This window comes from Mycteria americana, chromosome 4 (genome assembly GCF_035582795.1).
Source record: "Mycteria americana isolate JAX WOST 10 ecotype Jacksonville Zoo and Gardens chromosome 4, USCA_MyAme_1.0, whole genome shotgun sequence".
NCBI lineage: Eukaryota > Metazoa > Chordata > Aves > Ciconiiformes > Ciconiidae > Mycteria > Mycteria americana.
In genome coordinates this window covers 21,727,721-21,742,701 of record NC_134368.1, presented here as the reverse complement: position 1 = coordinate 21,742,701, position 14,981 = coordinate 21,727,721, and the positions used below count along the sequence as shown (strand labels likewise).

The window sequence follows — 14,981 nt, the reverse complement described above, 5'->3', positions numbered from 1 at the left end:
CAAATATGAAGGCCTGTGGTAGAATACAAGCACATTTTAGGAGGACAGTGGCACTGATTTTACTATTAGCTAAATATGCTTTATAACAGATTTCTTCCTTTAACCACATTGTTTTCACACATACAACAGAGCACTAAAGCAAACAAGTAGAATGGAGCGTCAGAGTACACAAATATGGTGCAGAGACAACGCTTTAAAATGGTGGTGGGTGTTGAAACTGGAATAAGTGGTCAGAAATAAAAACCCTATGAAAATGGTCAACAGATAAGCTTGTAAGCAACACACTGTAGGAAGCCACAGGTTCACATTTACACAGCAGTTGTGGCTCTTGCTTCAGGGTATAGAAAAGGCTGAACACACCATAAAATTTGTATTTTGGCTTTTAAAGAGGAAGATCACACTATCAGAACTTGTCCTACCAGTCTATGCCTAGTTCTGTGACTACAAATGAACTACTGGGGTATACTTTCAAATACAAATGAAGCAGGCAGGTCTACAACGAAGGACAAAACATGGCAAAGTCAAAATGAAAAACAAATGCAACAAGCAACAAAGTCAAAGTGCAAATGAGCCTTGAATTTATGATGGAGAGAAGACTTGAATGTTGCACAAGCTATTGGCAGGGAAAGAGAAACCCACAGGAAATGAGGATAGGAGGAGTTGACATCTTCATAGTGCTTTTACAATTTTCTATTTGCCCATTTCTAAGTAATAAAATTTACTTCTAGTTATTATGGTATGATCACTTCACAATGAAAGCACGTTCTCAATACAAGTGTTACACCAAAGTCTGGCCTAATTTAATGAACAGTATGAAGAAAAACATGCTTGTTGCGATTCTTGAGTGATGAAGGGCATCACCTACCAATCCCATTTGTAGCACATACCTCTCATGGTATTTTAGTTACATGCCAACAAGACAGAAGACATGCTGCCAAATGAAGTTATTGGGAACATTCCACTTTAGAAATAAAACATTTAACTTACACTTAATACAAATTATGTACAAGATTAGAAAAACCTGAACAGATCCTGAAACATTTTCAGATGCAATATGACTGAGCAAGGAAGAGGGGGAGTAACCCAGTAACAACCCTTCAAAAACACCAACGTATGCCTGTGACATGAACAATCATTAATATGACTGCTTGAGATGTCACTTTAAAAAAAAAACTCATGTAATGTTAGAACCTCATGAATTATCACTATAAATACATATTTAAAAAAGGAAAACAGAAATAACTATTAACAATGACTGAAAACAGAGCACTAAAGTTAACATACATTGCATGTATTGCAGGCAAGGCAGAGGCATTTTTTAAAGCTTTTGCACAGACTTCATATAATCTTAAAAAAAATATGCTGGCCTTTACAAGGTTCTACTTGCTGAAATAAAAACAATTTCAGTTCATAAAAAGTCACAAGACTTCAGTTTAAAAAAAGGAACAGTTCCAGCCACAGACCAAAAATATATATATTTTTTTAAAACTGGAAGAGTATGGTAATTAGATTATACAAGCATGGTCAGGCTTGGAACCTGAATATACTTCAGAGCAGAAGCTCAGAGGAAAAAAAAATATAAACTATTTGGTAACAAAAGTGTACTATATGTTGTGATACAAAAAAGGTATGGTGAAAATGTACCTTTTATACTAAAGCTTATACAAGTTCCTTGGTCCATAAAAACTATGTTGTGTTCATGTTTCCTAGTTTGCTCAACATGTATCCCAGCCACATTTTTTGTTGCTTGCCCATTAAAAAAAACCAGGTGAAAAATAGATTTTCAATAAAGTTCTTACGTTTCGGATGTATTTTTTTTTTTTTATTGTGGCTTCTATACTTAAGATCAGCACTTGCAGGTAACAAGGTTCAAATAATATCACCTAAAATGGAAAGGTGTTTTCCCACGAAACCACAAAAATTGTTCAGTTCTCTTGAATGAAGCACTTAGAAGTCAGTTAAAGTCCAGAGAAACAACAGTAGTTAGGAAACTACAGTTGCTGTAGATGATGTGACATTGGTTGGATTTGTGCTGACGTTTGTGTAACTTCCCTCGCTGTTTGTATTTGTTTCACTGGAAGCCATGAGGCTTGAGTTGGCTCTGAGGATTGCTCCAGCAGCACTGCAGTGTGGTCGTGGCCCTGGTTCCGGTGTGTATGTAAAGGTAAGGCTGGTGGAGTAAATTATGCCATCGTTACGGACCAAAGTTACTGGAACCTGGACTGGCTGACGGACCCACCTCCAACCCTCTCGAAATGCAGAAATATCTGGAACAACACATAACATGCTCTCTGCGCATCTGAAAAACAGGAGAGTCAACTGAGTATAATAAAACTTAATCTTAAAAATAGAATAGAACAGAACAGAATAGTTCCGTTGGAAGGGACCTACAACAATCATCTAGTCCAACTGCCTGACCATTTCAGGGCTGACCAAAAGTTAAAGCAAATTATTAAGGGCATTGTCCAAATGCCTCTTAAACACTGAGAGGCCTGGAGCATCGGCTGCCTCTCCAGGAAGCCTGTTCCAGTGTTTGACTGCCCTCTCGGTAAAGGAATGTTTCCTAATGTCAAGTCTGAACCTCCCCTGATGCAGCTTTGAACCATTCCCACGCGTCCTGGCACATGATACCAGGGAGAAGAGATCAGCACTTCCCTCTCCACTCCCCCTCCTCAGGAAGCTGTAAGGAGCAATGAGGTTGCCCCTCAGCCTCCTTTTCTCCAAACTAGACAAACCAGGAGTCCTTAGCTGCTCTTCATAGGACATGCCTTGCAGCCCTTTACCAGCTTTGTTGCCCTCCTCTGGACACATTCAAGTACCTTCACATCCTTCTTAAATTGTGGGGCCCAGAACTGCACACAATACTCAAGGTGAGGCCGCCCAATGCTAAATACAGTGGGATAATCACCTCTTTTGACCAGCTGGATGAGGTTTGCCCTCTTGGCTGCCAGGGCACACTACTGACTCATATTGAGCCTGCTGTCAACCAGCACTCCCAGATCCCTTTCTGCAGGGCAGAAAGTATACATACACTTGAGTGTATACACGAGTATACACTCTTCACAGCATCCAGTAAAATGTAATCACCATAAAAGTAGTAGGAAATACTGTACCTGTACATGGTTTCAGCTTCCACATCCCCAAACCAGACACGTAAATTTGGAGTGAAGTTCTGTCCTGTAAGTTCCAACATTGCTACATCCCCACCACCATTCAACTGGAAAGGGAGTGAATAGAAAAAAGAAGAAAATCCACAAAAAACATGTATTAATAAAAATAAACACACACCCCCCTCAGAAAAAAACAGAAAAAAAGATCTTCACATGCATACAAGAACTGTAAACAGTGCTGTTTCTATCAGCTGGATAAAACTGGACACACCTACACAACTGAACTGTAAAGAAGTAACACATCTAAAAGATCCTGCCAATTAATTTGATATCCCGAAGGAGCTTCTAAGTTCTGATAGGGGCCATTTAGAATACAAGTCAACAAGGTTTTGAAAACAAAGAACAAAGAATCTTTCAGAGAGCATGTTAGGAGAGCTTCAAGATTTTCCACAGCAGAATGCTGATTTTCTTAGTAAGGTTTCAGTCTGGCTCTCTTTGATCTATAATTGGCAGTTTTAAGAGCCAAAATCAATTTCTAAATAATCAGAAGTAGAAGTCCTAAGGATATCACTACCATAGTATTTTAAGAAATAAAATTCTTAATGTATAGAACAATATTAATATTATTCCCGTGATGGATAGGCTCATGTATTCTGAAATGTAGGTAAGAAAAATTATTGCAACATAAAGTAGTTTTCCTATTTATAAAGCTAGTAAGAATGTTTTCCTATAGTATTCCACGAAGGTACCATGAAGGTTAAATCAGTACGACAAAAATAATATCACATAAAAGAGTTTATTAAAAAAAAAAACCAACAAACCAACCAAACTTACTTGAAGACTTTCTACAACAGGCACAGGTGTCACTGGAGCATGGACCGGTCCCATCCCCTCATAAAATGTGTATTCTGCTTTATCTGTGCTAATGATTGTCCAAGAAGCTCCATCATTAATCATTTCTTTATTTGGTTCTTTTGGGCATGGAGTGGCCTTAGAAAGAAAGAAAAGTTTTAAATCTGACCTGTAGGTCGTTTGCCAAGTCACAGAGCTAAAAAGCAACTCGGCCACTAGCAACGTCTATTATTTCAAAAACGTGTTTCCTTATGTTTTGCCTCTAACAAAATGACCTAGAGAAACGGTCATATACATTTCAGCAAAACTGGTAGAAAACTAAAGCTTGTGAGAACACTGCAACTCTCACCTATGATACTGCCACCTCTCCAACCTTCTGTTCATTATTTTAGTTCAGCTTTCAAAGTTTTAACATTATTCAATAGCCATTAACCAACAAACTACAGCAACTAGAAGTAGCTACTTTAAAATAGATCTTGTTTTATTAATGCAAAGTGACTAAAATAGCTACACACTAAAGAGGAATACTTTTCATTAGTTATGATTTATATCTGGCCAAGATTTTTTTTTTCTTTTTAGAGAGTTCTTCACCATCCACAAAATGATGGAAAACACAAGCTTGTCTTTCAGTATTTGTGCAAAGACAGGGGAGAGAAGCTGATATGACAACTTTGCAAATTAGTCAGAAACTTTCACTGTCTCCTTGTAAATATTACTAAATATTACTAAATTAGTATACATACATATAAATATAGACAGAAAATACACTGACAACTATTTTTTATGGCAACAAAAGCCTCTCTGAACAATTCCATCATCTAGCAACTAATAAGGAAATTGTGTATAGGTTAAACACAGGCACAGAAAAAAATGGGACTCAAAAATTCTAATTTTAATACCTAAATTCTGTTTCCTTCCATTAAGCTTTAAAGATATCTAGGTATGTGACCATAACCTTCACTCTTCAAAACTGTTAGATAAACTTCAGTTAGCACGAGTTTACCAGTTCAGATGAAAGGAAGTTTAGATCAAAGCTGCATTCTTATGTGGACTCTTCATTCTGATATAATAATGTAAAGCACTGAAAACAGCTTGCAAGGGAAGTGTGCAACAAGGATGGTAACTACAGATCTTTCCAAGCTCAAGACCCAACTGATATTTTTATTAGAAACATATGGAACTTCTAAATTACTAGCCCAACTTCAAAAGAGGAACTGTTGTATACTATTTTGATGCATGATGTTTTTCCTACAGGTTGACTACAATTCCTGTTGGCATGGATTGATGTACTTCAACTCACAACAAATAAAACCATGGATATAAAAAATGAATGACCCTGTGCAAGATCCTCGACTGGCTTCTTCAGATCTGCTAAACTCCTGCCACAAAGTGGAAGGCAAATGCCACAGAATTTGTTCTGAAAGCCCTGCTATGTCAAGGACCATTTCAGGAACACATTACTCCTTCTGTCACAGAAATCCTTGAAAGATTACGATTCCTCTTCTAGAGAAGCATTCCTCCTTGTCACTTCCAAATACAGCAGTTTACCTCCCGGCACTTCGCGCCCCCCCCCCCCCCGCCTTTCCTTTCCTTTTATAACTAAACTTTCTCAACAGGTGGCACTCAAGATTGAAATGCCTTAACACCATGCTTAGTACCTCATGTATTGACTAGCTTCAGAGGGAACAGGATGGGAAAAAAACAATTGCATAACATTAACAGATAAAGGACAGAATTCCCCAAGAACAGGTAAACACAAGGACACAGACAAAAGGAATCCAAGGAATATAATATATTTGGATTTTAAAAACCCAAATAACCAAACACCACTAACCCCTCTCCCCCCAAAAAAACTCAAGAAAGCTCTATATCAAAGGATATTAAAGAAATGAAATTATAATAGATTAGAAAAAGTTGTGGGTGGGTTTTTTTTTTTTAATAGAAAGCTAGTTAAAGGAAAGCAAAAGCAAAAGGTAAAACTTAACAGTCATTCTCCTTTCAAAATGCACAAAAGCCAACAGTGCAGTCCCCTCCCCCAGACTGCTGTTGCGATCAGTTTTATTCAATGTCCTCACCAGTGTGCTGGTAAAGTCAAATCTTCAAACTTCTGCATGATCCTGTGTTTTTCAGGTAGTTAAATGCTGTTACAACTGCAAAGATTTTATGTCCAGAAGGACATCAAAATGAACACAGAGGGCAAAAAAAGTGCTAATGAGCTTCAATCTAGATAAAAGTGAGGTTTCTAAAGAAAAATTCTGTAAATGATGCCCATAAAATACTGAGCTTGGAACTGGTAGTTACAACTCAGGATCCTGGAGTCACCACTGACAGTTTTCTGAAATCACCAGCTCAATGTGCAGTGGCAGCCGCAAGTGGCAACACAATGCTAGACACCATCAGAAAAAAAATATTGAGAACAAGGTATCTGGTATTATTTTGCCAGTGTAAATCCTTTGTTCAACTAATTCTGGAATACTGTGTGCAGTTCTGGTCTCCCTATCTAAGCAAGCCATGGTGAAAAAAAAAGTACAGAAGGGACAACTAAAATCTCCAAGGAGCTGCTAACTTTATGAGAAGCAATTGAAAAGACTGACTTTTCAATCTGGAGAGAAGAAATTAAGATGTTGATGGGTAAGGTGAATGCAGAACTGTTGCTCACTAAATCCTGCAAAACTGGAACTAGGAATCACTACAGAAACTATTAGATCATTCAAAACAAATACAGCAAACGTTTACTACACAGAGGACAGGAAACCTCTTCAACTTTCTGCGACAGAATACTGCAGAAAAAGAGAGCATCAGCACATTCAAAAGGAATCAAACGGATGGCCTACACATCTACAAAATGATACCAAAAGACAGTCAGGGATGCAGCATTTAACAACCCTTAATACAAGAAGTGTGGATGCTGGCAGAATACAACTGCATTGGACTGCATAAAGTGACCAGGTCTGCCTGCTTCCTCTAAGCACCATGTCTATTGCTGCTGTTAGACACAGATATGGACTACGCTCTGATTCAGTAAGGCATTAATTATGTTCTTTCTGTATTCTCCAGAATACATGGACATTTTTAAAGAGAGACCTGACTGGTACTTCAGCAACTGAATTTCAAGGTTTTTGTAGGTTCATGCGGACCTGCTGACTTTTTACAGCCTCTCTGCTTTAAGCCTCTGACATCTTTATATTGGGCTATTTCCATTCACCCAAGAGAGACTTGTCACCCTAAAAGAAAGTTTGGGGTTTTTTTGTGGGTTTTGTTTTTTCTTTTTTTACACTGACCAGTCTGTCCAGACTCCTACTACAGGAACTGTATTCAACAGTAAATGCTTAAGAGCAGGCAGGTGAAAGATGCTACACATGCCTGTTTCTCTGGTCTTGGTCTTCTGGTCCAAAGGAAAAAACAGGTAAGATGGGATTTCTCTCCTGCCACTGGTAGAAAGAGTTTACCTTCCACAGTGATTTCACTTAGCAAAGAGTGATAACAGCCCAATGCGCAAGTTACCAGATTTTATTCAACAAGTAGAAGCAGCAGGTACCTACTCCACTAAAAGAATTCAGAATAGTGGGTTGTCCTTTTATCTAAGCCCCACCCACATGGAAAGTTCAGAGCTCTTATCAGATTGGGCTCCACAAGTGCTGCAGAAACTGAAGAGTGGTAGGATGTCCTGGTAGTCTCACAGGCGATTCCAGGATGTTGAACTAAGGCAGCTGTCAGAGAAGCAGGAGTTGCTTCTTCATTCAGCCCTTCCCATAAAGTACTTTGAGAAAGATAAATAGCAAGGCAAATCCTGAGTTATTGCAATTCCCATTTCATAGCCTTCTCTTCTTCTTGACGAAGGTCCATTCTCCTTTACAAGAAAGTATATTGATAGATACCTCTCTGCTATGTGCTGTGGTTAGAACCAATAGATCTGGTCCCTTCTGAGCCACAAGTCATGAACATGTTTCCTGAAATATGAACAAAGCTTCTTATATTCTCTTTCCATTGTCCCAATTCAGGATAGAAGTCAACTGAGCCTTTACCAATCCTTCTTGTCCCCTCTTCTTAAATTAAGGGAAATCTTTAAAAAGTTAACTTTCCCCTTTCCTACCTCTACCTTTCTTACCCAAGAAGCTACAGCTGTTCTCTTAAGGAAGTCCCGAGTCTTTCCTGAGCGTGGCCATCTTCCTGGAGCACAGCATTATCTCTCAACACCCTTTGCTATTTGAGCTGCCCTGGCTGTTTAAAGAAAATTGCAATACTTAAGTAGGCCTGAACTTGGTCACAGTCTTGTTACTCTGATGGGAATTACCACGCTGAAAGTCTGCTAAAAGCACGCTAACATACACAAGACTAAACCCACAACTTGTTAGCATATTGTATAAGCTGTCAGAACAATTGTACACTGTGGTTTTGGGGTTTTTTTACAGCTCTCCCTAGGGGTTCATTCCTTTTACAGTAACTTGCTAGGGATATTTTTCTCCACCTGCTGGAGAAACAAATACTTGAAGACTGAGACAGCTACATTCTTTACAGAAAAATCAAATTTCTGTGGCTTTACAAATTACTGTGGTCAACTGCCTATGTTTACACTCTTAGTCAAGAGCAAGAAAATGCAACTCTGCTAAGTTCACCATGAAACAAGACTATCATGAACTGTATCATTTCCTGTTTGCTGCAATCTAGAAATGGACACACAAGTGGTGCAACTCCACTGGCATATGTCAACACAGTAAGCCACAGTATCACGATTGCATGCACAAGTTCCTAGTGTGTCTCCATTTCTTCCATTGGAGAAAATAGAATTAATTGTCTAGACAGACATGGAAGAAGGTTATGAGGAAAGAAAAACAGATTTGGAAAGGGACATCCTTTTCAAAACAAAATACTAGACTCACATTCAAAACCAACTGCAAAACTGGCATTCATACGTATTTTGGGAATATTTGGGAAAACTTCGCAACCATGCTTCTCATCTATTGAAATAGTCTTAAACAACTCACTTGAAATTGGATTATTCTCTCCTGGGAAAGGCACAAATACATTCTCTCAGTGTCTTTAAGGTAAAATGCACATTTATGGAGCTGCGATACTGGATCATCTGCATCCAATAACGCTGTTTGTTTATCTACTTTTCGAATTATCTGTGAATGAAAATTGTACATATACATTTAGAACAATTTCTGTACTTCATTATATTGGAGATTACATATGTACTGTTAGTAAAGGAAGTGAAAGGTCTTTTTTTTTTTTTATTTCCATGCCTCCTGTTTTAATACCAACATTAGATTTGTAATTCTCAATGCTTTTGAAACAAGAACACAACATTGAAGTGACACTCAGTACTACAGCTTCAATGTGCTGCATGCATATATATTTTATCTTTTTTGCTGTAAGAGTGGGGAAAAAACTTGAAGCTTCAGCAAAATCTACTTTTGTTCCATTTCCTGGTACAAAAGAGCAGTAGGTCAAGTATGAATAGACTTCTACAGAAGCTTCCACCATTGATAGCATCGACAACATTCTGTGGCAGACTGGTTGCTGAATGAGAACAGTTGAAAATAAGGATTTACTTTAAAGGTATTGCGATGCCCTTAAGTACAGTTTTGCAAACACAACAATCATAGCATATCTTAACAATAGTTGGTCATTAAATATTACTTAAAGACAACTGCAAAGAACAATTGGTCCTTACATCTGGCAGTTCAGTGAAAAAAAATCTGCTGACAATTCAGAGCTGTTATACTAATTTATTTTTAAAAATTAAAAAAGTTATTCCCTTACAGACAGTGGAAATCTGTAGCTTGGAATTTTAAATCAACTTCTAGAAAAAAGTTTAATACTTCATTTTATGCAACATCAGCAGAAGCAGCAGCCAAAGTGCTTGAAGATTTCTAAGCCGACAATCAGAAAGCCAACCATGTCCTCTGGGATTTCTAATGATAATAAATGGCATTATTAGCAATATAAGTTTCAGGGTTAACTTGTTTCTTCAAAGTTCTTTGCATTAACCTATAAAATGTCTGCAAGTTACCTTTTAATTGCATCACCTTCAATCAATCTTGTAAGGCAGCATGAACAAATGTTCCCAATAGCAAACAAAACAGGAACCTTTAGCCTTCTAATCTATTTCTACCTACAAATAAGGTTTCTGGAATCATAAATGATGGTGTCTCCTTTTGGCAGTAAGAAAATATTAACATGAAGCCCACAAATAAACTGAGGTCCTCTTACTGAATTTCATGGGCACTGAACCAGATCAGTAGTAACCAGGTCTGGATTTTTCTGTCAAACAATGTGATTTAAAAAAAAAAAGATTATCTATTTAAATGATCATTTTATACCATTTACTCTGAGCAGGCTATCTTCTTTTTTAGCTAAGTTTGATATTGGGAGAGTATTTCTCATTACAGTCCTAGTAAAATTAAGTCTGGGAAGGGGAACAAAAACCTGCCTGCAGAGGTTTTACATTGGCACACTCTAAAAATTGTTGCTAGTTAAAAGTGGAATTAGCAAAACCTTGTATGAAGTTCATAATGGGCTGACAAACCACAATTTCACAGATTATCTCATATGAAGCATTATTTATTATCAGTCACAAAATTCCACTTAGGCTGGCATAAAACAGCAGAAAAAATCTGTAATTATACTTAAATGTATTTATAAAAACCATTAGTGTGTATCCAGCAATAAAGTAATTTTTTTGGTTCACAAACCTTAACTGGTTATATTCAATTTTGTACCTGTGACAAAGACAAGGGCTGAAATTGTCTCTTTCTAGAAAAAAGTTATTCCAAAGGTATTTCCAATGTTCCATATTTAAAACAGACAGTATTCATAAATGTCCAAAATACTTTTGCAAGCTGATATTGGTATAATTATGTATCCTTAGAAGTACACAGAAGTGCTTTTAGATTCAAATCAGTAGAGCATTTTTAAAGCTGTGTGAACTCAACAAAATAGAATAGTCCTACTGGCTGCAAAGACTTTACCCATCTATTCAATATCAATATTTTAAGTATTTTGCTACACTGAGACCTACATTACTGTTTTTAAAATAGACATTTTCTTAAGGACAGCTTGCAGATTAACCTACTGTGGCAGGTTTGAATTCTGAAAAATTCCCTATGCTTATTTTACAAGCTCTTCTTTGCTTACAGAATTAATCTGCAGATATAAAAATACGTTTTTATTAAAATGAATGCCATTTTCCATATAAAACATGTATTACGAAAAGGAAACATACAAAGACAAAAATTGTAAACAATGCAAACCCAACTATGTAATTACACTAAGTAGCCATGTACAAATTAATTACAGCATTGGAGAAATTAAACTGTACCAGTCTTGGGAGTGCCATGCCAGTAACTGAGCATACAAGTTTGACAGTCTGCCCATAATGAATGTAGCCGTCTCTCACTGTGAATTCTTCTCCTTCCGATTCATCATCATCCACTGCATGAAACAGGAATTTTCACATTATTTGTTTTAATTACTGTTTTCCTCGATAGGAGGAACATTTAACATCACACTATTACATCAAATATAAACTTGGTAACAAAACAAATCTGCATACGGGCAATTAATGCGGAGGAAAAAATGTAGGACTTTTTTTGTGGGGATGGAGGGAGGGAGGGAGGTGAAAAAATATATTGCTTCATTTTTACTTACAGAGGTGAATGTAAAACGCTCCCCACTGTTGTGAACTGGCATGGAAATTACCACCTTCTACGTGCAAATATCTGGTGCTAACTGTTTGGGATCGAAGTCTATTAAATAGTGCCACTTTTGTCCCTGATGCAATACATACTGCAAGGAACACAGACAGACTTGAGATTATAAAATTACTTCATTATTACATAGAAAAGTAACAAAAAGTCACAAATACAGTAAAATAAACCGATGAATACTGGAAATCAAGAAGTAATTCTCAACTATTGGTTCATTTAGAAAATATTTATATTTGTGACAGACCAAAAATAATCACAAAATTACAAGTGGGATAACATACATAGTGGCTGTTCTCCAAAGGCATGCTAGTTCACAGAATTTTGCCACTGAGCCAAATGGGCCAGTGCTTGCCAGCTGAAAACTCTTTCTGTTCATAGTTCTCCAACAACTGATTATTTGAGCAGACGCTCTAGCTTGCCCTTGTGAAGTTCTCAGACAACTTTCAGTGATCACTTGAAGTATATTTGAAGTATAAAGAAAAATTATTCTTACAAATCACAATCAATTGAAAGGAAAACAGACATAACTATGTAAAATTGTAACCATGCAACTTGAAATTTTCTCAGATCTGAACTTACTTATCATTCAAGAGAGAGAAATGCTAAGTCTGCTCCCCTAACCAAAATCAGCAACTAGCATTTTGCCATCAAAACGGGCACGTTTCTTCTACTTGGTTCATATTTACTATCGAAGAATGCTTGGTTCATATTCACTGTCCATCAAAACTATCTGTCTGAATACAAAGTCAGCAGTGCATACTCTGAGCCCACGGGTGTGAACTGCACAGCAACAGATTGCCTTTAGTCATGTGGCAAGCTAGCGGCCCCGAGATCCACATTCCATAGGTGAATGGGTTCCAGCCCAACACAGATGGAAGAGCCTTTTAAAGCACTAGTGAAGAGAGAAAAACAAACAAAAAAAGGGTATCTCTTGAGGTGCTCCAGTGGTATGCAGGCAAAAACTTCGGAGGAAAAGCAAAAATGCTCCCAATTATACATTAGCACCAGAGATATCTTTAGTTGAAAAACACGGTAAGCAAATAAATCTGGGTGAAATACCACCATACAGATTTCTTAACGAATTATTTAAAAGGAACCATGCAAAAGATATTAAAAACAAAAACAACATGAAAATGGCATGAGACAGTAAGAAGGTGGCTGTGATGTGATGAAGTGCAGTTTGGATAAGATGATGCTACTTCATTTATCACAATCTGAAAGCTATCTCTTTGATACTGATCAAAACATCCTAAACACCAGGTCATGGCAGCTTAAGAGATCCAACAGCTTAGAAAGCTGAGGTAGGGCATTCTTCATGCATTTGTCTACAAGGATTCACTCCTTGGAATGAATTTTTTTGGTGGACCTTTTATATTTACTAAATAATTAACTGCGACTGCATAAAACTCAACAGTGTAACCTACCTATATTGGAATACTTTAAAATACACTGATATGTACAGTTCTGAAATACATGAGAAAAAACAGAAATGGAAAATTTCATTGTATTTACTTTGTAGTCAAACCTCAGAATACATAAGAAAAAATTAGTAGGAGGCAAAATGGATTGCTACATAGAGAGAAGAACTGTAAAATACTTACAGTCTGCATTTTTCAGTGACTGTTTCTTTTTAGAAGGTTTGGAGATGACTTTGATCCGTTTACTGAGGAACACACCGATGTCGTCACTATTGCCATAGAACATTTTTACCGATAACATGAAGTGCTTTCTCTTGTCTGAGTCTGATATGTATAAGGTTTTGGCAGTGCAATAATTCTGTAGGTGAAAACATCCTGTTGCTTATTCTTTCAAGTCAATCCAGTTCAAGAAACAATGTATATTTAATTATGAACAAAATAGGAAAATTGATGCAATAGTTTCTGAAACAGATCAGAAACTGCTTTCTCTGTCTCTTCCATATGTATATCACTTATGACTACTGTTTAGCTTTGTGAAGTTTACCACCCAACTTCAGTACTTTAGCAACTTTCTAAAGACCCTTACCAGGACTGGAAAACAGATGATTAGAGACTACAGCTGTGTCAAAGCCATCTCTTAGTGGTTAAGAGCACTACTAAAAATTACATTTGAGTAGAGCTATACAGGCAGTACACTGGGCATGCACAAGAGGCTGCCTGTGCAGGAAATGTTTTGAGCCAAATTTTTCTTGAAAGGACGGAAGATGATTTGAAAGGGTTTTGAAACACTAGAAAGTTACTTTCGGCTAAGTGTTTATGCTAGGTGAAAACAGGAGCTTAAAAAGAAAAAAAAATCAAAAAGAACTTTTATTAGTCTTTTCCTATTCAGCAACATATGAAGCACTTCTAAATAGATTGTGCTGGAAGTACTAGGTAGCTATAAAATACTGCTTAATAAAACAAGCAGCTAAAATGAGCGCTCACGTGCTGCCAGTTCTATTCCAACTGTTTAAGTCACCACAAATATCTTAAAAAAATCTTGTAGCAATTTATATCACTGTAAAAAAATAATCTACTAAATTTATTAAGATGCTATTTTAATTGTATTTTTATGCAAAGGGAATTAAAGACCACTTCTAGCAGCAGATGTTGTTCAGATACTTCCTTCATGAGATTATCCATTCATGCAAGCCAAGGAGAGGGACACGGAGTTTGGGCCAGAAATCTTACTTCAGTTAACCACTGATGCCTACCAAATAACCTAACAGTTTACTGACTCTGAACCAACAACCTACAAATGAAAGGTTAGTACCCTGCTATGATCCCCCAAACCAAATCCACCTATTCAATTGTCCTACATATTTTTGAGGGATTTTTTTAACCCACTTACGTAATATCTGCTACAGTGTAACAAAATTATCAAAAATAAGCAAGGGTATTCCTTGAAATATGCACCATGTAGCTATAATATCCTTTGCAGTAATTTGAGTGGTTTATTACAATTCTACCTTTCCTTCCAAGTTCAGCTGCTGCATTTCTTGGTCACTGTTTCCTATTCCAATGAAGGCGCAAGGTTGTGACTCTTGCTCCGTGCAACCATCCCGTTCCATTTGCTCTTTTTTTTTCTTCCATCCACTGCCCATAAGATACACACATGGAGGAGGACAAAAGAACCTGAAAATGAAAAATGCATTGAGATTACACACAGCTTTCAAGAAAATTCTTGAGCCTTCCCAGCCCATTCACACTTTGCATTCAAGTTTATACATGCATGCCCTTCATTTGCCTTGAAGATTTTCTAAAATGCAAATCAAAAAAAGAGAAAAAGCAAGGAAAATCAGCATTAGATGCACTGTCACTGAGTATCTTTCCAGTTCAATATATGATAG

The 14,981-nt window shown here is 37.1% G+C and overlaps 1 protein-coding gene across 3 annotated transcripts in view; it reads right to left on the bottom strand.

The window, feature by feature from the left end:
- Positions 1-208: 208 nt before the first annotated feature.
- Positions 209-14,981, bottom strand: part of RBPJ (recombination signal binding protein for immunoglobulin kappa J region) — a 60,830-nt gene continuing 46,057 nt past the window's right edge. For all 3 annotated transcript variants that reach the window (XM_075499877.1, XM_075499878.1, XM_075499879.1), the window contains 8 exons: positions 14,601-14,766; positions 13,276-13,450; positions 11,616-11,753; positions 11,287-11,399; positions 8,948-9,088; positions 3,945-4,100; positions 3,114-3,217; positions 209-2,299 (listed from right to left, as the gene is read on the bottom strand). In XM_075499877.1, coding sequence (XP_075355992.1) covers positions 1,984-2,299; positions 3,114-3,217; positions 3,945-4,100; positions 8,948-9,088; positions 11,287-11,399; positions 11,616-11,753; positions 13,276-13,450; positions 14,601-14,766 — 1,309 coding nt within the window. In that variant the 3' untranslated portion in view covers positions 209-1,983. The remainder of the gene's footprint in view (positions 2,300-3,113; positions 3,218-3,944; positions 4,101-8,947; positions 9,089-11,286; positions 11,400-11,615; positions 11,754-13,275; positions 13,451-14,600; positions 14,767-14,981) is intronic.